The sequence below is a fragment of the Gymnogyps californianus genome, chromosome 9, assembly GCF_018139145.2.
Source record: "Gymnogyps californianus isolate 813 chromosome 9, ASM1813914v2, whole genome shotgun sequence".
NCBI classification, from domain to species: Eukaryota; Metazoa; Chordata; class Aves; order Accipitriformes; family Cathartidae; genus Gymnogyps; species Gymnogyps californianus.
In genome coordinates, this window is record NC_059479.1 from 510082 (window position 1) to 533626 (window position 23545).

Genomic DNA, 23545 nt, shown 5'->3' on the forward strand with positions numbered 1-23545 from the left:
TGACGTCGAATGCTTTGCAGCCTCGCGTCACGCGTTTCAGGGTTTCGGGCACGTGCTGGGTGCAGTGCGGCGTGCGGTGGGGAAGGAGCGGGCAGTCCCCTGTGAGCCTCCTCTCCCCAAACCCCGCTCCTCTCACCCACCCCAGGCGGTTTCTTGGAAAAGCCGTGCCGTAAGCAGCAGCAGACCTGTTGGGCCGTTAGTGCCTCCTCTCGTTAGCAGCTTGCTAACGTTACAAAATGGGTAACATTAAAAAAAGCAAGAAAGGGTTTCGTAATTTTTGCTCTCATATCTGGAAAGGGAGGAACCCCACAGGACGGTGATTTAGATCAGTCCCTCGAGCAAGAAAGTTGAACAGAAGCGGGAAATCAGCATTCCTGAAACCTCTCCTTGTACCAGAGGTACCTCAGCTTCAGAGAGGGCTAACAGCCTCTCATCTGTTCTGACAGGTACCAAACAGCTGAACAAAGCTCCCCTAAAATCCCCTAAATCCGGAGGGAAACCTGAGAGTTTCAGGAATAGTTTGAAGCTTCATTTGAATCCAGTGGCAAGGAGAACATTTTCCACCTTGGCTGGGGAGGGGGTCCAACCCCTGCAGAAATCCCACAACCTGAAGGGTAATAGCTGGGACGCAGCGTGCTGCTCCTGCCGCACGCCGGCCGTGGTGGCTGAGATGTGACCCCCACTGCCGGTGTGACAGCCTGGGAGGCTTTACTAGCTGTGCTCACTAATAATAGGTTATTTTGTCTCTTTTTTTTTTTTTTGTGAGAACCTAATTTTCTGCTTTCATAAAGTTGCATGTTTTTTCCTTAAGCTGAGTCAAGCAGGAATGTAGCAGAAGCTGGCAAATGCTTGGTATTTCCCTGGAGATAATAAACCCAAGGGGAGCGTGCGCAGGTAAATACCCAGGGTGTCCGGCCGGGCGGCAGCACCCGGGGCTGGGTTCTCTCCCTACGGATGCGCACCCATCACTGCACGTCCGGATCTCTCTGCGGGAGGAGGCTCCAGCGAGCGAAGGCGGAGTGAGGCTGGTGGTTCGAGACCAGAGAACCGTGAGCCGACAAGAGGTGGTACCCCTTCACGTATTTCCTTTCCGTTTTTGCTGACTCCTGCGCTTGTTCCCCAATCTCAGTTCCAGATGACTTAAGTTTAAAATCCAGAGCAGCAACGGTGCAAAATCGGCCCGAAGGTGCAGACGGCGGAGGAGCCTCGTGCCCGCACCGCTCCGAGGGCATAGCTCCGGCTGGCTCCTCGGGGAGGAGGAGAGGAAGGGACCGGCCAGTGCCTGACTTCATTCCCAGTTTAAGCTCTCTGGTTTCTTTTGGATACCTGAGCTTTTAAGAGACAACCTACAATAGGAAAAACTGCCTTTTAAGAATTTGTATTTATGCTTTTTTTTTTCTCCCCATAGAAAACAGTATACCAATATAGTGAAGAGGAGAAAATCTGCCCCAACTTTACCCAGCAGTGAAATGCGTACTGATGGGCCTTAACTTCGCACTGTGCGACTGTTTCAATTTAAGTTGTACAAAATATTGCAGATAAAAGAGCCAAAGTTTGCCCGTGTAATATGTTTTGCCCAATAATTGAAGCTAGGAGCAGCCTTCACAGAGAATGCTGGCTGGCTGTATTCTACAGCCATACACTAGCTGGGTGGTTTGTGTGTTTATCTCTTGCCTGGATTGTTTAGGATTCTGTACCATGAAGGAAAGAAATGGAAAATTACCATCTTGTCCACAATTGTTACAGAAATCTAAGCCTCCAAGCAGCTCTGGAAATCTTTCTGTATTGCTTGATCCCAGGTCCAGAGATCACTCCTCAGGTTTAGTTCCTCAGACCTGAGATGTTGAGGCTCCAATTTTCTCAAGCGCTGCATTTTGATAAGATACTCGAGCCCCTGAACTGTTTGTTTGCTTAAAGGTGTAGCGGTGCAGGTGCCATGCTGCATAACTACATGTCTAAACCGCGGTATTTTTGCAGCACCCGAAGGCCAGCCCTTCAGGAAAGTCTCAGCACTGCCCAGCAAACCCGAGGCTTTGCACGACATTGAAAAATGCCCCTCTTCATTTCTGATCAGTTAAGTCATTCCTCTTTTGCTGCAGTGTTTCCCCTGAAGAATTTCTCTGAGCCTACAGCCCTGCCGCGGCTGTCTGTGTGTCCTATGCAGGCAGACTGACACCATCCCGGGACAGGCAAAGCAGGCAGTCGACTGCTCTCTGCCAGGTTTGCTCATTCCCAGGGCTGGTCGGGCTGCCCCGTGCCCACGGTCCTGCAGCAGCCCAGTTTTTTCAAGCGCCTTTGTGGAGAAACCCAGCTGAAGTCTTCCTGGGGACCCAAACTGGCTGTACGTAGCGGGTCCTCCTTATCCACGTTGCCTCCTTCAAACAAGGAGATCTTTTCTCTAAAACGAAGGTGTCTGGACTTTACCTCCAGTCAATCGCATTTCTCCATGTTTTATAATCTCCATTAATCCTGTTTTTCAGGCTGCTTGGAAGGGAAGTTGGATGGAAAATAACCAGGATCGGCCCTGGAGCCCATTTTAGAAAGGATGCCACATTTGCCATTTTCCATTCCCTTGGTGGTAAGGCAGGTTTAACTTATAAATTAAAAAGCATGATAATCAGCAATTTTGTATTTGAACTCTTTAGACCTTCTGGGGAAGTGCCACTTGAAGTATGCTCTTCAGATTTCATTATTATAATTTCATAACCTCTTTTGACTGAATTAGCTGAGAACTAAGTATTAAATGCTTCAGAGCGAGTGACTGTCAACCCCCCCCCCCTTTCCTGATTGTTTTTGCTTCTGCTGCCTTCTGTTTGCAAATACAGAGCGATGGTACTGCTCAAATCCGTCACCCGCTGGATCTCAGCTTTGCAAAGGCTTTTGCCCCCCCCACCCTCCCTGCGAGCGTGCCGCTGACGCGCTTGGCTTTTTTTGCAGTTCAGAAACCCGCCAGAGCCTCAGCACCCTCCGTCCTCTGCCGCTGCCCCGGGCTGCCCCGGCAGAGCTGCGCCCACGGCCAGGGCAAGCCTCTGCACGTGCCGTACGGGAAAAGGGCCAAGGCAAAATGCTGGGAGACCACGGGGCGATGCAGGAGGACATCCCGCACCGATGCTTAGCCACCTTTCCCCCCCCATCCAGAAGATGGGGAAAATGCACGGAGATCCTTCCCAGCTGACCGGGGGAGCTTTCACCAGAGCTCCACAGCTCAGAGGTTTGCTGACCTGACATGTCTGTTGACAGCTGCCCACAGACACATTTGTCACCACATTAAGGTCCCCAAACGAGGGGCCTGGTGGGTGACTTGGACCCAGTTAGAGCTTGGAAGGACGCTGCAGTTGCTGTCAGCTTCTCTACATGACCGTCCTTTGCTGGCTTACGCAACTTCTGGCTTTGTCACCTCTCTTCCTTTGGTCAGTGCTGCACAAAGGGACAGAGTTTTGAAGTAAATGTATATTTTACCATTCCTTTTTGAGTCTCATCTTCCTTCATTCCTCCCTTCCTTTGGGTGTGAGTCATCCCAGCAAACCTAGCATGCCTTCAAATCAATCAGGCCTTTAAAGGGAACAGAGATGATGAGCCATTACAGGATGCCATTATTTAAAAGCCAGGAAAATGTACAGCAAATGCTAAGCTGCTACCGAAGTTTTCCTCACCCTGTCAAATGCATCCAGATCTCAGGCTTTGCCTCCTTAGCTTGTGACGGGTGAGGTGCAAATGAGCGGTCTCTGCGGTGTCTGCCGGCTCTCTTGCCTCCCGGTCTCAGACACCTTCAAAAGGGTTCAAAGTGACAGCGTTTCTGTCGCAAAGTCTTGCCTGCAGACTTTCAGCTCTCTGGCCTCAAATCAGCGACGCACTCGTAGACAGGCTTAGTTTTAAGACTGTGAAAAGTGAACGAGTTCTGAGCTTTTCATCAAAGGCAACAGGGCTCCTTGTGAACTCGGTGAAGCGTGGTTTTAAATGTAATTTTTGCATGGTCTCACCTGAACTTGGCAGTGTCCCTGTTTACTGTTTCTGTATCTTCACAGGCAGGCTAAAAGCAATATGCACTGGCTGGTGCACCTGAGAGTAAGCCGCAGTCAGAGATGAGGAAATAAATGCGCACAGTGACAGTCGTATGTACATCACACAGAGAAAATGTCTTATCCTTTCCACTCATTGTCAAGTCACTTTTATTAGCAATGAGTTTTCTGTTAAGGAAAACACGGTCGGTTGGTTGGCTGGTTTGTTTTTCTGTCCTGTACTCCTACACAGAGGGTGAAGAAGAACGAAAGAAGAACCTCCTAAGAAGAAAACATACACTAAGAGGTGTTAAAGCCTCGGAGGCTTCTGGAGCCAAGAGTCTACCACAGCAGAGGAAGATGCATTCTTCAGAGAAAGTCGGAGGGGTTGGTCTTCCCACACATACGGGCTGTTCCGATCGGAAGGGCAGAAGATTGCCGACCCGCGCGATGAGCCAGGCTGGAGCACTCGGAGGCGCGGGTAGGAACTGGCTGTCTGTCACTGCTATCTTGTCGTGGGTTAACCCCAGCCGGCAATGAAGCCCCACGCAGCCGCTCGCTCGCTCCCCCCCGGTGGGACGGGGGAGAGAATCGGAAGGGTAAAAGTGAGAAAACTCGTGGGTTGAGATAAAGACAGTTTAATAGGGAAAGCAAAAGCCATGCACGCAAGCCAAGCAAGTGGAGTCACTAGACAATACCCATCAAGTCAGGGAGAGGGCAAATTTACAATGCCGTATTGGTTTTCTTTGTTCGGTCACCCAAGCCTTTCAGCTGAAAATTCAAGGACTATCAAATCCATTTTAAAGCCTTTCTTTTCCAACCGCTCTGAAGTTCCGTTATTAGTAGCTATTATGTACTTGCCATTTGTATTTTGAATAATAAAGTCTAAATTGTAACTGTCACAGAAAATCAAATGCAATTGCTATTGCATTGTTGCTCTTTTCTTATTTTTCCTATTGAAGCCCATTTTGTGAAACTTACCCCTCCACCCACTCGCTTGTGATGACTATTAAGTGCTATTTAGAATATATGCTAATGGCAGACTTTAATCTGAAATAATGTGTTTGAAAGCACTGTTCCCATTTAGATGGGCAGCTAATGCTAGATCACACTCTGACCCTGGGGAAACGGTGCCTGAGTATCACTGGAAGATTAGTTTACACTTCCCAGTTCTGTCATCTGAATTTTAATTTGACTTAAGATGGCAGATGAATTTAAAATTTGGTTGTAGTTTCTGTTTTAAATGTGAAATGTCAGTTGTTTAGAAATCTGGCATGTTTGTCCCAGGTTAGGAAAGCCTGCGCTCGGCTGCTGCTGAGTAGCTCCGTCTGGAGGGAGGCTTGTAGTCCACGCTTAGGGAGCCGAGCTCAGATGAAACAGTAAGAGGAAAGGAAGCGGTCTGGTGCAGCAGACCTTGCCCTGCAGTTCCCAAGTGATTAATTCAGCCCCTGGCTCTGCTGCCGCCACCGTAGGTAAACGCGAGCTGGCTTTTTAAACGTGTGCCTCGGGAGCGAGAAGGGGTGAGTGACCTACACGTTGCCTGGCTGTGCGCATTAAACAGCGCAGGTGTAAGTCTTGGTAATAAATATTTCAGGGATTCAGCTACACCTTTTGTGCCTTAAAATCTGATGGTGGTAATAGAGTAGACACCAATATTTGACAGCAAAAGGAGGAGTTCTTGCAGCTCCTAAGTTACAATGCCTCTGGCGCCTTTGTATCTGCAGTATTATTAATTCATCTGTCTAGAGGTCAGCTAGCCCTCCAGGAAACAAAAAGACCTTCTGACATTTAAAAGTAAGACACGAGAATGAAAGATACTGAATGTCTTTAATATCTCCAGCCTGCAAAGTCTCTGCAGAGACAGGCAGGTAACTTGAATTTTGCCCAGGAAAAACAGGCAGAAAACTCCAAGCAATTTTATTCCACTACACAGCCATTCCTGCTCCTAAAACGTTTTCCGACAGGTAAAAAAGCAGACAAGCATCAATTAGACACTTGTCTAATGACATGAAAAACAAAGGACTGGCAGCTCCATCGAGCGTCCGTGGGACAGGAGGCGGCTGGCGTGGAGCAAAGGCAAGAGCGCGCAGTGTCAATGTCAGTCAAAGCAATTAACGTCATGGGAACCTTACAGCCAGGGAAGACTCATTTCATTGCTATGAATTCTTTTAAAATAGCTTGATTTCAATCAAATGCTTTGAACCGTGCCTTTGGGAACATGGCTGACAATGATTTTAGTCTCCACTTGGATTTCAGGTTGCAAACTATCTGAGATGTTCAGTTCATCAAGACATTGAGGCACGTGCATGAACATCGACTGCAGCAGCAGATGGAACCTGCCGCAGCACTGGGACCCGTGGGTGATGCTCTGCTGCATCAGCTCGACCAGTGACTGCCAGCGGGGACCGGCTGGAGGCTGTGTGCAGGCTGGCTGAGCATCCAAGGGCAACGTTACCCCCCCCGGGGAAGAGAGTGGGGTGGAGAAGTTGAGCAGCTCCGGGTCAAGTCCCTTCCTCTTCCCCCTTCACCGAGCAGAGGAGCAGTAACCCAGGGCAAGAGGAGAAGCCAGGAGGAGTAGTGGGCATCCAGCTTCTTGCCTATCCTTAATCCAGAAACGAAGCAAGCGGTAAGGCGTGAGTGGGCAATAGCGGGACCTACTGCAAAGGGAAGAGTCTCTGTCCCCAGTCGGGAGGGTTAATAAGGATTATTGTTGTACAAAGGAAGGCTAGATGCAGCAATTGTAATGAATCAAGTCTTAATTCTTCAACCCATGAGTGCTCGAGTGTTTCAAGAGGTTCTAGCACATACCTGCAACTAAATAATTTGTACGGAGAGCAAGATAACATGCCTGGGATTTTGCTGGAAATTTGATTAGGCTAAACTCGTAGCTTTCCTCTTTGAACATACTTGCAGTTATAAAGCCAGTAATAATATGTGCCAGGCAAGAAAAATAGGAGAGGATAATGAAATGACTCTTCAGATGCATGGGAATCTCACAGTCATGATAAGAATGACTTCGGGGGGGGGGGGGGGGGGAAGCAGAAGCCTACCAGATGATCTTGTTGTAATGGTAATAAATGTACAGCATGTCCTTTCTACAGCCCTCAGGCAAGAAACTCCATGTAGTAAATACAAGACTTCATTCTGCTTCTGCTGAAAGCAACTGAAGTTTTCCCACAGCCTTGCACTGGAGCACCTTTGAGACCCTGGGAAGAAATCAATACAAAATTCTGAGCAAAGAACTGGTTCCCTGGAAACACACACATCAAATGTACATATCTTTACTCCCGCAGAAGGAATTCCTATCTCTATCTAGGCTCTCTTTTTCTCCCGTTTACTAGACAGATCTTCACTGGTTTCTCAAAAAGCCTCTGGCTGATGCAGTGCAAGCTGGGATGCTCAGTCTGCTTCACGGCAAACAGATACCCAAATTGGGGGGAAAAAAATCTTTAAATTATCATCACTGTTTAGTTGCCTTGACAGAGGTTGCAAATGGGGCTGGAGACCAGGGTGCGTGCTAGAGCCAGGACAAGCGATCCCGGCAAGACTCAGCAAGCGGCCGGGAGCACGAGGACCGATTGCTCCGGCCCCGCACGTGGTTCCCCAGGATCGGGAAACTGAGCTTGAGGATGCTTCTGGATTATTGTTTTTTAATTCTTGGTAGTAACAGCTACTGGAGACCAGTCCGTCTTCCCAGAGAAGAACCGGGGACACCGACTGCTCGCTCTAACAGCATACAGAAAAGGTGAACTTAGTGCCAGAGAACAGGACAGATGTTAGGAAGCTTGTGTATAACAATTTTAAATGCATTGTTAATTAGAATTAGCAATAATTAGATCATTTGGAAAATAAAGTGTTGTTATCATTGTAACAAACAGGACCACCAACAGCGGCTTGCTGAATTGGACTGGACTGTTAGAACCTTAGACTTGCAATAAATTTGAATTATTGGCTCCACACGTCAGTGTGTGACCTTTTTACCTGTAAACAAAATTCTGAATCTAGCAGGAGGCATGTTCTCTGTGTCCCATGTCCCTCCCGTGCGTTCCCCACCCCGTAGCTGCTCCCCTGCCGACGACACACGGCCCAGGAACCAGCCTTCAGCTTGGCGTGACCTGGCTGTAGTGGTGCCAGGCAAGAAATGGCCAGTGGGAAAGGAGCCACGGGCAGGATCAGGAGATCACAGAGGTGGCTGGAAGTGGGCAGAAAACAAAACCTTCTTTCTTTTTTTTAAATAAGGTGTGAGTGACACACACAGCATGCAAAATGAGAAAGATGATAATACCTAGTTTAAAAATATGTCTAAAATCTTTGTCTGAAACCTAAACCATCTTTTTTTTTCCACATTTCTGTGTCAGCATCTGTCAAGAGGAGTGCAGACGTGGGAAAAACACTTATCTAAGAACAATCTGTCAGTGCCAAAAAATCCACTAAAAGAGCCTCATTTCAGAAATTCGGGCTTGGAGAGTTTTGTGAGGATTCCCCCCCCCGTTAATTACATTGCCAGCATCTCTGCATGCACGGATGCCCCGTACTAGAAAAGGCAGCGAAGGACCCATGCTCACAGCCCGCCCGGCCTGGTTTTGCCATGGCGGCTGCGGCAGACTCTGCTCTTTGGCAATTGCCGCATCCTTGCCGGGCGGCTGCAGGCACCGCGGCTCTGCCCGTGGACTTGATCCGCAGCCCAGAGAAGTCAACACAAAGATCTCCATTGAGCTCGCTGGGCTTTGAATCAGGCTTTTCAACAATCCCCTTCCAGAAAGGTGGTACAGGCACTAACTTTCCATACCAGCTGGTCTGGGAATTAATGTAGGGAGGAGATCAGACTTTCATCCTCAGCATCAGCGTGTATGTGTTCTGGCAACCCACACAGAAGAAAAAAATGAGGTATTATTCTGACTCCTGTTAATGACTTCTGGGACCAGCCAAATCTCTTAGAAGAAGAAAAGAATCTTGTTCCTTTTTCACAAGAACTTACAAAGAGCTCATCTTCAAAAGTAACAGTGGCAATTTTCACTACGTGTATTGAACATCCTATCTGCTGTTTCTTACACTTTTAAAATGAAAGAATAGCACGAAACCTGTAAGCAGCTCTTTACTCTGCTAAAATGCCATAGAGGAACACATGAGTTATGATTCCTACTTCTGTCTTTGTCTGGACCTCTCTTTTAATGCCTATAAAGTATATGCAAATCTGTGGCACAGAAATAAATAAAAAAAGAATCACTAACCCGTGGTGTTGCTTTCTAATGAAATGTGTATGTGCCTGGAGATAAACCGTGTTCCTTGGCGCTCGGGTCGATACGAGAGCCCTGCGCTGCGGGTGCAGCGGGGGGGTCTGCGGGCACAAGCGAAGCTTTGCTAAGGACCGAGGCACCGAGTGAACCCGGTGCTTAAGGCGGGCGGCCCCCGCCCGTGCCGTGGAGGCGCGGAGCCGGCTCTGCCCGCGGGGACGGGGCGCCACGCGAGGGATGTTCCCCGGCCACGCGTGGGGGAAGGCGCGGCGCCTCTGGGCGGGAGCGTCTCCCCTCGCGTGTTCCGCAGGGCAGCTCCCCAGCCCGGCAGCGGGACAGCCGCCCCCCGGGGAGCGGAGCGGCGGGGGGGGGCGGCGGAGCACCGTTCCGCAGCGGGGCTCGGTGCCCCGCCCGGAGTGGGGTGGGGGGGGCTCCGCGGGCGCGCCCGGGGCCTTTTTTATGAACGGAGGAGTGACACCCCACCCGGCCCCGCCCCGCTCCCGGATTGGCGGCTCCGCACCCGCCCGGCTGCACGTGCGGGGCGGGGCGGGGCGGGGGGGTCCGCGGTGCGGTTGGGCTGGGCTGGGTGAAGGGGACGCGGAGCCGGCGGTGCCGCCCCGCGGGAGCGGGAGCAGGGGACGCAAGCGGCCGGATGGCGGGGGGGTAAGCGCTGGGGTCTTTGTTCCTCCTCGTCCTTGGGGCGCGCTGGGAAGCGGTGCCGTAACTCGCGCTTGCAGCGTGCTTGCTGTTATGTAAAGGTTTGTCTGGTTCGGGAGAGCGCAAACGTTGATTTCTGTTCAGGATTCAAACCGGCTGGCAGGCTGCTGTTGGGAAGGTGTCTTTAAATTTGTGAGAGTGGAAGGTTAACGTTTCTGCACCGGGGGGAAATTATTGCTGAAGCCGCTGGGAGTATTCGGCCAGCCTGTTTGAACCAGATGCTAGAAGGGCGAGGAAAAGTTGTACTGAGGTAGGCTCTTCCTCTCTGGTCCTCCAGAGTATATCAAGTTATAAAAACCGAAAGGTAGACTCTGTTAGTGCATGAAACCATAGTATTCCAACTTGTCAGGATAACCTGCATTTAAGCACACCCTTCCTCAGGAAAACAGGAGAGTCCTCTCTGCTGCCCCTGTGGTCTCGTCCAAGGCAGCAGGCAATGCCGAGAGCTTCAACAGTTACTGAAAGTAACGTTTTACCGGATATAGAAAGATCTGAGGAGAAATGCTGTGCTAGAAGTTCAGGTTACAGCTCCATCACCTTAAGCTTTTCTATTCTTCTTGGCTCCCCAGGGAAGTGGTCAGGGCACCAAGCCTGTCAGAGTTCAGGGAGCACCTGGACGACGCTCTTAGTCGTGTGGTTTAGTGTTAGGTAGTCCTGCGAGGAGCAGGGAGTTGGACTGGATGATTCTTATGGGCCCCTTCCAACTGGAGATATTCTGTGATTTGTTCCTAGAGCCTTCCCTGGAAAGAACAAGGTTCAGCCATGCAGTGGGTCAGGTCAGGAAACCGATGCAGCTGAAAACACTGTTTATTTAATTTTCAGATGGATCAGCTTTTTGATCTGATTGTACAGGGACCTGGACATAGGCACAAGAGAAATGGCTATATGTAGGAAGGAAGAAGAGACGTCCCCGTTCATCATCCACATTTAAGGCCATGGTTCCCCGATCACTGTGAGCTACTCAAGAGTGCAGGTCCTACAGGTAGTCCTTGAGAAATGGGCTTCTCAAACACATGGGCACTTGAGAAAACCTGCTTGGCTTTTTTAAATTGAATAATCTGTGCAAGGTTTCTTCTTGCTGTCCACCACTCTGAAGCATATGGACTGTGAATCTGATTTGACCCATGCATTATAGCAGTTTCTTGAAACGTGGCCTCATCTCATGGCAGCAAAGACAAGTTTCCACATGAGAACCTGATGTAAATTGGTGCAGGGAAGGCAATAGGTGGTTTCATCTGTCACACCGCAGCATCTTCTCTCAAGCTCAGTCATGGCATTTCAGCGTAGCATGAATATCCCAGCTGTGCTTATTCAAAGATCCAAGTGGTTCAGCTGGAGCTGACTAAAATAATATTTTTTTGTTACACACGTGCTGCATTACCCTTACAGCTCGGTGTAGCTCCCTCTCACTGCCCACTGAGAGCCGCCATGTGCCATAAAGCATGACGGCCTCAGTATATACCACAGCGGACAATAAAGAGGTGTGGAGTCCTGCGCGCCTTACCCAGGCGTGGGACAAACCTCGCAGGTCTGTGAAGGCCCTCAGTGCCCGTCTGCTCTCCCGCCCCAGAAGCCTGGAGGGATGTAGTTCTGGATTCTCTCGTTACCTGTGTAAGCATTAAGTCCTTTCTGGCTCGTGCCAAGCTCCTAGTCTCAGAGAAGTTTCGCTGCAATGAGTCCCGTGAGCCAACCATCTTTTTCGAACAAGGTGAATGATGCCTATCCCTGGTTTCAGCTCTGCTCCCAGTTTCATGGCAGCTCCCCAGGTTCTTGTCTTGTGAGAGAGTCGGACTGGGACCTGGTCTAGGGCTGGTCCTGATGCTCCCAATACCATCAGCATAGAGAGAACAACAAGGAGCTGAATTGCCCGCTGCACTACAGCTGCTTTGCTCCAGCAGAGTCTGCGAGCGTTTGTCATGCTCTCTGTCCTACCCAGGCTTCTTTCACTCATACATTGGCCCAGGAAACAGCCGTAGCCTCTTCTCAAGATTTGTACTCTCCATCTCCTGGATGATTCTTCCCTCCTTCCACCCCACCAAGTTGCTTTACCATCCACTTGCTTTTGAGAGGCATCCTCTCGTAGGTCCTCTGGTATTCCCAACACTCCCTGGAGTAAGCAGGCAAGCCAAAGCAGATTGTTATTATGGGAATGCGTGGGTACAAACACACTCAGTCCCCTGCACTTTATCTCCGTCAGAAAACAGTTAATCTCTGACTCTTGGTGGTGTTTGCAGCCGAGGCCACCACCGTGACGGGGGGGGGTGCTGGTTTGGGGGCTGCTGGATGTCTGCTTCAGGCCGCTGCCTGCCGTGCAGCGAGCTGGCTGCCCTGGGCAGCCTGCTGTGTGGGAAGGTATCGGGGAGCCTTTTAACGCTCTGAAAGCTCTGCTTATTAATCCCTCATGCCGTGTGCGGTCCATTGATTTGTGCACACCGCCACGGGGCTTGACGGGAATGGCACGTACCAAACAAACCAGCCACCCTCTCGGAGAACCCGACAGAGCTTCTAAATGACTTTCTCCTCCTGTATGTAGCGTATCTGTAAATACCGGTGTGCATAGTTAATAGGTTCCACCTGACATCAGTAGATCAATGCAATCTAAAATCAGTGGAAATATCTAAAAATGGGTATCGGTAAAGATGAGGAAGCAGAGAATTTTGTCGCTAGGGAATTGTTCTTGTGTATCTAGCGCTGTGTGTTGGTTTGTTTGTATACGGTGTAAGTGGCTCCTCTGTGAGTTGCCTGCCTCTACTGCTGAGTCTCGCCTTTTGCAGGAAAGACTGTTTTCTCGCTGACACTGAAACACTGGAAGCAGAATTCAGTTGTTTGGAGGAGAGAATATGAGGTAGACTAAAGTCAACTTCTGATGTGATTCCCAGGTTCTGAATCGCTTTAGGATAATTGCTGGGGTTAGATGCAGACAAAAGCTACTTCTGCTCTTAAAAATGATCCCCCAAATGGCTCTGCCTTTACATTTCAACAGAAAAGAACCGGGTGTTTTGAAGTAGAGGATGAAAGCACCAACAGCGCAGCCATCTGTGGAACTTGGAGGAAAAAAGGACTCAGGTGAGAACAAAGAGGAAAAAGCTGACGTGGGATTAAAACAACTTCAAACCCCACCTGAGGTTTTCCTACATTTGCTACACGTAATAACTAGTTCTTCTTTCCAGCCCGCCTGTGGAGCTATTGCTGCTCTTGGTATATGAAGGGGTTGAGAGCGTGCGGTCCCAAACCAGCCTCTTCCCAATGTGCCCGTTGGAGCTGCTCCCCAGTGCCGCCTCTGCCCCTGGGGAACCCATCGCACCTTGGAGGCTCCCTCCAGCTTTCCGTTTTAAGGTGGTGTTTGTAACGGCAGCTGCATCTTCACCAGCTTCCCAGAGAACCAAGCAGTTGAAGCTGATGGACCGCTTGCTATGTCAGCTGGAGCTGTGATCCCAGCGGCCTCGAGCTGAGTGAAGGCTCGAGCTAACTCACCATGCCTCGCTTGCTGCTTCAGTCATACAGGTCACAGATGATGGGGTTTCTTGAGGAGTTTGGCCATTACTCTTCCTTGGCCAAACTCATGTCAATCTACCAAGCAACCAACAGGACCACCTTCAACTGGACAGACAGCCGCATTGTTGAGTGGGAGAAATTTGCCGAGCTGGCTAAATACGAGCCAGAATCCCAGAAACCAACAGTGAAGGCTCTCCTAATCGTGGCGTACTCGGTCATTATCATCATGTCTCTCTTTGGGAACATGCTGGTGTGCCACGTGGTGCTGAAGAACAAGAGGATGCACTCAGCCACCAGCCTTTTCATCGTCAACCTGGCAGTGTCTGACATTATGATCACGCTGCTCAACACGCCTTTTACCCTGGTAAGTGGCCCGCTGTGCTGTCCCTTCGGCCAGGAGGGGAGTCTCTCCCAAGAATGCCCTGCCTGGAGTTCACACCCTCTCTGTGCATGCTCTTCTAGGACTGAGGCATGAACCCAACACAATCAAGTCTAATAGACAACTCTGCCAGGCAAGTAAAACACTGTTCAGCAACCTGTGGGCTCCCTTTGCTCCGTTAGACTCTGTATCTCCTAAAAGGCTCTAAAGTCTCCCCAAGCATGCCACCAAACCACAGCAAGAGCTTCTTGGGGAATGCAGAATAAGTGCCTGGATGAACATGTACTTTTCATGTACACGCAGGAGAGCACTAGAGAGTCACACTTAAAACTTAGTGGGTGAAAACAACTCGAATACCAGTTATACTCGGGTGACTGGAAGAAAGTAGTCAAGCTTCTCAGAGCTGCCAGTTGGGTAAAGTCTTCAGTGAAAGCTTTCCAGACCTGAAGGGGGGTTTCTGTGACCAAAACTTGGTCCATTTTTTCCAAATATAGTTGTTAGTATAATTAAAAAGTTATTACTGCTGTTCACAAATGGTGTTTACACAAACAGGCCAGGAGGGCTGCGACAGCATCACTCGTTTAATCTGTGGGTTTTGGCCTTATAAATTCTTATGTAAAGGTGTTTGAAAATCCAACGTAGCTAATCTTTCTTTGGGTTTCTGGTGGAGCTGCCCAGCCAGCCAGCCAAAACCCATGTGCCAGCTCAGGTGCAATCCAAAGGGTTTCCTCATGGATTTGTTTTCCGTACATTTCCTGGCTGATGACCTGTTGTTTGCCCCTCAGGTTCGGTTTGTGAACAGCACGTGGATCTTTGGAAAGGCCATGTGCCACGTCAGCCGCTTCGTGCAGTACTGCTCCCTCCACGTCTCCACGCTGACCCTGACGGCCATTGCCCTGGACAGGCACCAGGTAAAATCGCCGCCTGTCCGCCGTTCCCTTGCAAGGCTCTTCCCAAGCCCCTGTCAGTCTCGGTCGAGCCATGGGTTTAAGGTGGCTGAATCTTGGCGATTAAACCCATATCCAGTGAGAAGGCTCTAGAGCTAAATTCAAAGACGCCCCTCGTGTCAGGGGTAGGAAGGCTTGATGGACTTCTGTAGGCTCCCAGGTACGGGGCAGGAGGGAAAAAACAAAATGCGGCATCACAGGTTTCAGAGGACACTCCCAGACGTTCAATGGAAAAGGGTGAGGGCACCTTTTTCATGTAGTTTGGAGAGCCAGGTCCAACCTAGACCCAAGTATGGCAGGGCAAGTTGATTCAAGAGGCTTTGTTGTACACGGGGGGCCTTGAAAGACAGCAGAGCCAATGCTGATGGCAAAGTGTTACTTCAGCTGTACAGGGAACTTTTCCAAGCTTTTTAGTTTACCACCCAAAACCTATAGAACACCAGTCTGTAGCATCCTGAGCTTAAATTCTGATTTAGTTGCCTGTTTGTTCTTTTGCTCTTCTTTTCCCGTTGGGCATTTGCTGCATCATCAAGTTGCAGGACAGTTGGAGTAAAAAGAAATTCTGAGACTGAAGTCCCATGGTATAGCTATGGGACTGACGCTGGACCAGTATAAAGGGGAGCAGCAGAGTGGGAAAACTCTGTTGGAAATACTGGGAGGACACTTCAGAGCTGTGAGAGGACGGTAGCCACCATCTGCCTGCAGCCAGGCTGTGTCAGCTGCCCAGTGCGATAAACACTCGCTGCTTTACCAGTACAGGAAAGAGCGGGCAGCCCAGGCCATGTGCTTATCTCCAGCAATCACTCGCCTTTCTGTCGTGGGTTAACCCCAGCCGGCAACGAAGCCCCACGCAGCCGCTCGCTCGCTGTCCCCCCGGTGGGATGGGGGAGAGAATGGGAAAAGTGAGAACTCGTGGGTTGAGATAAAGACAGTTTAATAGGGAAAGCAAAAGCCATCCGCACAAGCCAGGCAAAACAAGGAATTCATTCCCCACTTCCCATCGGCAGGCAGTGTTCAGCCATGGCCAGGAAAGCAGGGCTCCATCACGTCTAACGGTGGCTTGGGAAGACAAACGCCATCGCTCCCAACGTCCCCCCCTTCCTCCTCCTTCCCCCAGCTTTCTGTGCTGAGCATGGCGTCCTATGGTCTGGAATATCCCTTTGGGCAGCTGGGGTCAGCTGTCCCGGCTGTGTCCCCTCCCGGCTCCTTGTGCCCCCCCAGCCTCCTCGCTGGTGGGCTGGGGTGAGGAGCAGAAAAGGCCTCGACGCTGTGTAAGCACTGCTCAGCGGTAAGGAAATCATCCCGGTGTTATCCACGCTGTTCCCAGCACGAATCCAAAACGCAGCCCCATACCAGCTACTGTGAAGAAAATTAACTCTATCCCAGCCCAAACCAGCACACTTTCCTATCAGCCAGATAGTATCTTCCAGTCTCTCAGATTTTATAAGCTCTTTAACTTTTCATCTAACAAAGAACATTTCATAAAAGGTGAGTTAATGCCTCAAAAGAGGGGAGGGGGGCTCAGCTTCATAGGTTCAGCTAGAACAGGAGACATTTCTTTATGTAATTCATATAGAATAAACAAACATGCCTGTAAGTGAAGAGACTTGTGTAGATATCTTCTTTTCCTACCTAATGTAACCCACAATTTAAGGAAAATGGTCCTCACAGAACAAAATAGAGGAAAAAGTTTCTTTGAAAGCACTTCTGAGCAGACTGAAACGTTCAATGTTTCCCATTTTCCAGGTCACTCTAATAAGCAGGACATTTTCCTAATCACAGTTGTCATTTTCTTAACAGCCTTAGATCATGTCAAAAAATGCCTCTGCTGTGTGCATTGGTGAAGGGACTTTGCTTTCCCGTGCGGTAAGAGTCACGGTGAAGTCTCTGTTGCAGGTCATCCTGAACCCGCTGAAGCAGAGGATGTCACTAACAAAGGGAGCGCTGAGCATCTCTGTTATCTGGCTGATGGCAACCTGTTTCTCCCTACCCCATGCCATCTATCAAAAGCTTTTCCAGTATAACTACAGGTGAGTTATTTCCCCTTCCAAGCGAGCGTGAAGAGGTCCGATAGCCCCCTGCGGCGGTGGCTCTCAGCGGTGAGAGCTGCTGGAAGGGCTCCCAGGCTTGGGGAAGGACATAGCGGAACCGGTGGGAGTTTGTGCGTGGATGAAATCTCACTCCAGAGGCTTGTCCTGCTGGAAGAGCCGCCTGGCTCCCTGCAGGGCACGCACGTCCTGGGGACCTGGGTTTGCTTTCGCCGTCTCCCAGATGCCTGGACGAGGGGGTGAGTCTCGCCTCCCAGCCTCGTGCTGGTGGCAGGCTCCAGGCGCAGCCGGGCGGCCAGCGCAGCCTGGCCGGGGCACGGCAGGTCGGTGAGGCAAACCTTCTCCAGTGTCATGATACCGTCAGGAGGGACTTTGTCCCGAGAAGGCTGTCTTCTCCCGAGGGCCTTTCCTCTTCCCTCCTCACGCTCGCTCAGCTCTGTAGACCAAAGACCACCACGTCTAGCCAACTTGCTCAGGCAAGGAGGAAAGAGAGAGCCAAAGCTGCAGTTTGAAAAAGAAAGAAAATAAAACTCATGGTGTAAACATCTGGTGCTGACGTTAGCGAGACTATACAGAAAGAACAAGGAGGAGAGGACTGCCTTTGTAAGTCAGAAGGCCCACGAACCCCAGATCTCCATCTTCATACGCTGATTCACACATTTCCTTGCGTTTCATCCATTCGGATTTATGAAACAGGACCGGCCTTCCTTAAAGCTTGAGGCTCCTCTGCCCAGCATTACATAAAAAAGAAAAGCAAAAGAGAAACCTCCACCTCTTCCTCTGCAGTGAAGGGCTGGTGAGAGGAACAGTGCTTCGACAGGGAACTGAAGTCGTCTCAGTGTTCTCCTTTGCCTTGCCCAGCAGGGAAGGGGGCTCTTTGCCTGGCTGAACACAACAACAGAAGCTGTTAAAAGGAGATGAAGTGGAATTTCACATCCATGTGAGGACTGCTGAAGTATCAGAAGAAAGTGAAGGTTCTGATCTGGAGGGCAAAAAAAGAAAAGGGGAAAAAACCCCAACCCCTTATCTTCCCCCCCTTCCAGCTGGTCTAGCGATGGCATTCATTGCTGGGAAGTCCCCTCTCTACCAGGGAGAAATAGAACCAGAAGTTTTGGGTTGGTTTGCCCTTGCAGTCTTTTGTTGCTCCACAGTACCCAGCCTGTCCCGGCCCTCTCGTCCCCACCAGCCTGTGGCATTGCTATGACTCCTCCTGGCTAGAAAACCGTCCATAATGCTACACAAACCGGTTTTTTTCGCAGTGGTGTGTCACACTGCTGGTGCCTGCATTTCGCAGGAATGCCAGACGCAAGGCCAAGGGGATAATCTTACAGTGAACAGTATTTTTGACCTGAGAGCGGCGTCCCAGGGAGCAGGGTAAGGAGGCAGTAATAGGCAGCAGGAGAAAGATTTCTGTTGTAGATATTGAGCTTCTGTATCAAGGACAAATACCTTTTTTCCTACAGCCCAGCCGCCTCCCTCCCATCAGCATGGCAGGGAGAGTGTTTGACTGCCCGCACGGGCTTTCCATGGCTGTTTGTATACGAGAGGCTACACAAAACGGGAGCGTAATCTGGGGCTTCGCAGCTCTCCCTCACTCGTGCTTGTGATTGATTTGACTGAGAGATGCCTCTGTGGGGGACGCAATATCTTCAACTGCTTAGACTTTGTAAACAAAGTGCTGGGTTACTCCTGCACTCGCATTGCTTCGCAGCTGTGTTCGGGGTATTACTGAGCAAATCGCTTGTGAATGAACAAACGCCGCGCTCTGTTTCGCGGCACCTGTCTCTGTTCATCCTTTAGCACGGCCAGAGGAAACCTAGCCGCGCATCGGCATGAGGCAGCTCGGCAATATAAGGACTTCCAGGACGTGCTATTCTCATCCCTGCTTTCCATTGAATAAAAATCGCAGTTGTAATATTGCTTGTAATAGCTCCTGCAGGGCCAGGGGCTCCTGAGAAGTCCCACCAGGGAGCTGTTGGGGTTCTGGGCACAGGAGAACGTGGGCTCCACCAGCATCAAACCTCTCTGGCTGCAGTGCACAGCAGTGCGGCCAGGTCCACGGTCATACCAGAATTTACCAACATGCAGCGTCCTGGCTGGTTTTGCTCTCAACCAGCCTCTTCCCTGAAATAATCGTGAGCCTCTTGTACAGCTCTGCGCCCCTCCTTTAGAGGGTGAGAGGGAAGGGGGGCAGCGAGGGCAGCAAATGGTTTTTTGATTACCCGCGGCCTCGCTCTGCTGCCCGCTCTGTTCAAATGTGTTTTTAAGCTCCGCAAGCACCAAAGCATCACCCTCGCTAGATCTCAGCTGCGCTCCAGCGCCGAGAGCTGCAGCCCAGACACCGTCCCGAGCTCAATGCGTTCCCCAAACAGCCGATCCCTGGGGGGGCAGCGAGGGATGGCCGCCCCGCTCCCGCCCCGTCGCTTCTGCTCTTTCCCTACAGCTTTGCTCTTCGGCTGTGGCCATGGTGGGTCTGACCCCATGCTGCGGTGTCACCTTGGGCACCACGCTTGCTTCCCCTGCCAGATCTCCAGTTGCTTTGGCGGGTCCCCTTTGGCAGGCAGGCAGGCAGAGCTGCCTGCAGGCAGGGGCAGCCTCGCCCGTGCCAGCGGTGAGCCAGGTCCTGGGGAGGAAAGAGTCAGGAGTGCGGTTCAGAAAGGATGATTTTCCCTTCTGCGTCAGTTCCCCTCTCGAGCAGCGTCTCCAGGGTCCTCCACAGCCAGGCTCGGCGGAGCTCTGCTCCCACACCCTTTGTCACCCCTCCGACAGCCGCGCGCAGGCCCTGCTTACAGCCGTCTGTTTTCAAGCAATCTTCTATTTGTGGCACAAAAGCCAGCTGCAGAGGTTGAAAACAGGATATTAAAGATATTAATCAATACTGCAACGAACAATGCGGCTTGATGGGGACTAAAGTCTGTGCTGAATGCAAGTGAGCAGAGGACAAGCGTTGAAGAGAGAAGGGCGAAATGGAATAAGAGAAAGAAAAAGAGGGGAAAAAAGGAAAGAAAAGGCAAAAACATCCATTGGAAATAAATGTGCGAGTGCTCCTTTCTCCTAATGTTTCGTCACTTCCAGTCATCTGCTGCAGGATGCGGAGGGGACACGTGGTGCTCTGCAGAGGGTGCTGGGGTGCGTCAGCTGAGAGCCGCTGCCAGCCGGAAAATGCGAACAGAGCCTGGATGCGTGGGGTTGAACGGGACAGATTGCTGAAGTGCTGTTAAAATAAGCTATATCGCATATAGTTGAACTCAGTTCTTTCGTTAGTTAACCATCAGAAGTTGAACTGTCAGGCTTAAGTTAAACTTGAGTTAAGCGACCAGGTTTTCTAATAATCACGCCTGTTTTGAGATGTAGCAAAAAGGTTTTAACAGCCGGTCTCCTGAAAAGCTGATGAAAACGGGATGGTCGGTACGGGAAGGAAGGAGTGCTGTCCGTGCAGGTGGGGACGTGCCTGCGAGGCTTTCACACGGCCCCCAGCCTCCAGCAGCCCCTTCCCCTTCCATCCGTAACGGCTTTGACTTCCCAGCTGCTGCAGCAGTTTTCTGCTCTGGCCGAGGGGGTCCCGTACCCGCTCGGGGGCACAGAAAGGCGGGGGTACCCGTGTAGGGCATGGACTGCAGATCCAACCCGGCAAAGCCAAGTCAGAGCTATTGCAAGCGTGCTGCAGCGGTGATCCCAGCACGTGCTGTGGCTCTGCCGTGTCCCGGGAAGATCAGGTCAGTTGTGCTTGGCCAGACAACAGTTTGCACAGCCCACGTGCAAGAGGAGTAACACATCCCGGGCTGGATTTCTGGGTGGGCACATTCAGGGAAACCTGGGCATAATGTGTCCTCTTCCCAGGTGCGCAGGAATCGCCTACGGGACTGGAGAAAAGCGGGAGTTAGGTGGTCTCACTCACTGCCTTCTTTCCTCCTGCACTGGGTTTTTGGGGAAGAGGAGACCGGCACTGCCGTGTCCCTGTCCCCGTGCACACGGGGAAGGGGCAGATGCAGCCAGGTCAGTGCTTCTTTCACAGTAGCCCCTTTTGTAAGAATGGGCCATCAGGGTGACTTTTGCTGTGTTAAGGGGACACGAGGGACTCATTCAGTTAAAGTCAGCTGCAGATTCTAAGAGGAAACTCCAGTTTGTCTTTCCAAGAATTTCTTTTATCGGACAACACAACAATTTAAGGGGAAAGGAGATAACGATGCACAGTAGCCAGGCTCATCCTTGGTGAGACGGACACAGAGAACACGATGAGAAGACTTTCTGGGAAACAGAGGTTTGACTGAGCTTTGTTTTGTTGAGATGAGCAATATCTGGCCCTCCTCTGTCTGTACTACAAATCTGAGGAGGTGGTTGTGGGTGGTGTGGAAGCCCCACTGTGGTTTGCCAAGTTAGCAGCATCCATTTGCACAGCAATGGCCACATGCTATATATGTATTTCTTTGTTTTTCAAGGGAAGCCACTGTCCGGAGTTTGTGCCTCCCCGATTTTCCTGAGCCCGCAGAGCTGGTCTGGAAGTATCTGGACCTGTCCACCTTTCTCCTCCTTTACCTCCTGCCTCTGCTAATCATCACTGTCACCTACACGCGCCTGGCCAAGAAGCTCTGGCTGCGCAACGCCATTGGAGACGTCACCACGCAGCAGTATATCACCCACCACAAGAACAAGAAGAAGAGCATCAAGATGCTGATGCTGGTGGTGGTGGTCTTTGCTGTCTGCTGGTTCCCTCTCAACTGCTACGTGGTGCTCATCTCCAGTCTAGGCATCAAGGCGAAGAACTCCCTCTATTTCGCCCTGCACTGGTTCGCCATGAGTAGCACCTGCTACAACCCCTTCATCTACTGCTGGCTGAACGAGAGCTTCCGCTCGGAGCTCAAGTCCCTGCTCTGCCTGTGCCAGAAGGTGCCTCAGACTCAGGACAACGTGCTGCCGCCCGTGGTGACGTCCTGCCGCGAGGCGTGGATGGAGCAGGCCAGGTACAGGCAGGGACCTGCCTCGCAGACCGCTTGCTCCACCGTAAACATCCGGACGGCCAACACAGACCTGTGAGCCGAAGGGCTGAGGTGAGTTCGCTGGATTCGGTGGACATCAAAGGGCATCTCCCCGTTTCTCCTCAGGAATCGACGTTGCTGCTCTGGTGTTTTCCTACTGACTTTTGACTTGTGTCACAGCAGCACCCCCTCTACTCGGTGCAGTGGGAGCAGAGCCTCTCAAGCACCCTCCCCGTGAGCCCACAGCTGCAGCTGGCCCAAGGAGCAGGTATATGTGCAGGAGACGTGGCGGCCCGCAGGCAGGGTGATTTGCTTTCGGGGGTTTCCCATCTGGTTCCTAGCAGAGGGAGTGGCACCCAGGTTTCCGTCATGGCTCGTGCTGTCCCGAGTCGCTGGCCTGTCTCAGCGCTCGTAACACGTGCCTTGGCACGGGGGCTTTGCAGAGCGACAGCAATGGACCCGTTCTGACACGTGTTTGAAGGAAGGACTTGGACATCCAGGTTGACTCCGTCCATGTGGAGTTTCACCCGGTAATTTTTACCAAAGCCTCCCGGCAGAGGTAAGGGTCAGTCAGCAGCAATTTCCCCTTCAGATGGTGCTGCTCCCCCTCCCCTCGCCCCCCCTGCCCCGGCTCTGTCCCACCCCTCCCTCTGCCCCCCCTGCAGCTGAAATCCAGTCCCGGCCGAGAGGGGAGCGGGAACGCACGCCGGGCATCGGCGGTGGCGGCAGCCTCAGACGGCACTCCGGCGGACAAATTTAGTCCATTGAGAATTTCTTTTTGGTTTTATTATAAATGTATTAATTCAGAAAATAAAGCTACACTGGCACTAAACAAAAGGCCTCAAAATATTTCATCAGGGCTGTAGCGTTCACTAACTGAAGAATGAAATCGTTCTCCATAATTACTAATTGCTGTAAAAGAGTTTCATTTAAACAGCGGAATTGACTCAGACTAAGAGGGAAGATTTTGTTTACAGTCCTGGGAAAAATACAGTTTAATTTAGTTATGCTTGGGAGGCAGGTGAAAAAAAGGATACAGAACAAAGGAAAGATTTAGTACATGAGAGAGAGGGGAAAAAAGAAAAAGACAGGGAAAAGAGACATTAAAGGCAGAGAGAAACCAGAATTGCTACGTGATTTTGCAAGCGGTGTGGAGCAGTGGCTGGGCCCTGGGGAGCAGGAACTGGAAGGACCTCCTGGCCTGGCCAGCGATGTCCCTTTCTCCATCATACCATCCCTCTTAAAAATTGCACCAAGACCAGAGAGGCCAGACTTCTCCTCTCTGCTTCCCTGGTTGAGCTTGAGCAAGGGACTTCTCTTACTTGGAGAAGACAGACAAAAGATGGGAAAATATTTATTACTTATCCGTCCAGACTTTGGGTTGAGTAGTCATAAGTCCTTTGCAGGAATAAAGCTATGTGTGTTTTGAGCCCCTCCAGTTCCTGCATAACCCTTCAAAACTTGGTGCTGGCGACTGGTACGTGCTGCAATGGTGACAGAGGGGCTCTGGTTCGGACCGGCCAGGGTGGTTACTCTCTGGTCCTCAGACCTGAAATTCGGAGGGAAACACTGTACTCGTAGCAAAAAAAAACCCCAAACAAACTGCTTTGGATGAAAAGTATTCAGCGCTGGTGTGGCCTCACCTTGAGCACTGTGCGCAGTTCTGGGCCCCAGAACTCCACCGTTTAAGAAGGATGTGAAGGTCCTTGAACGCGTCCAGAGGAGGGCAACAAAGCTGGTGTCAGGGCTGG

General features: G+C 51.0%; 1 protein-coding gene across 1 annotated transcript; it reads left to right on the forward strand.

The window, feature by feature from the left end:
* Positions 1 to 12971: 12971 nt before the first annotated feature.
* On the forward strand, positions 12972 to 22629 carry LOC127019725 (G-protein coupled receptor 83-like). The gene is made up of 5 exons (XM_050901906.1): positions 12972 to 13015; positions 13120 to 13808; positions 14609 to 14734; positions 16667 to 16800; positions 21258 to 22629. Exons 2-5 carry the CDS (start codon positions 13425 to 13427, stop codon positions 21850 to 21852), a joined length of 1239 nt encoding a protein of 412 aa, XP_050757863.1. The 5' UTR covers positions 12972 to 13015; positions 13120 to 13424; the 3' UTR covers positions 21853 to 22629.
* Positions 22630 to 23545: the final 916 nt, after the last annotated feature.

Excerpts from the sequence above, each read along its gene's own strand:
- LOC127019725 (XM_050901906.1), top strand. The coding sequence starts at position 13,425 with ATGCCTCGCTTGCTGCTTCAGTCATACAGGTCACAGATGATGGGGTTT. Across the intron at positions 13,809-14,608 it reads TCAACACGCCTTTTACCCTG|GTTCGGTTTGTGAACAGCAC; the intron begins GTAAGTGGCCCG and ends TTTGCCCCTCAG. Across the intron at positions 16,801-21,257 it reads CTTTTCCAGTATAACTACAG|GGAAGCCACTGTCCGGAGTT; the intron begins GTGAGTTATTTC and ends TTGTTTTTCAAG.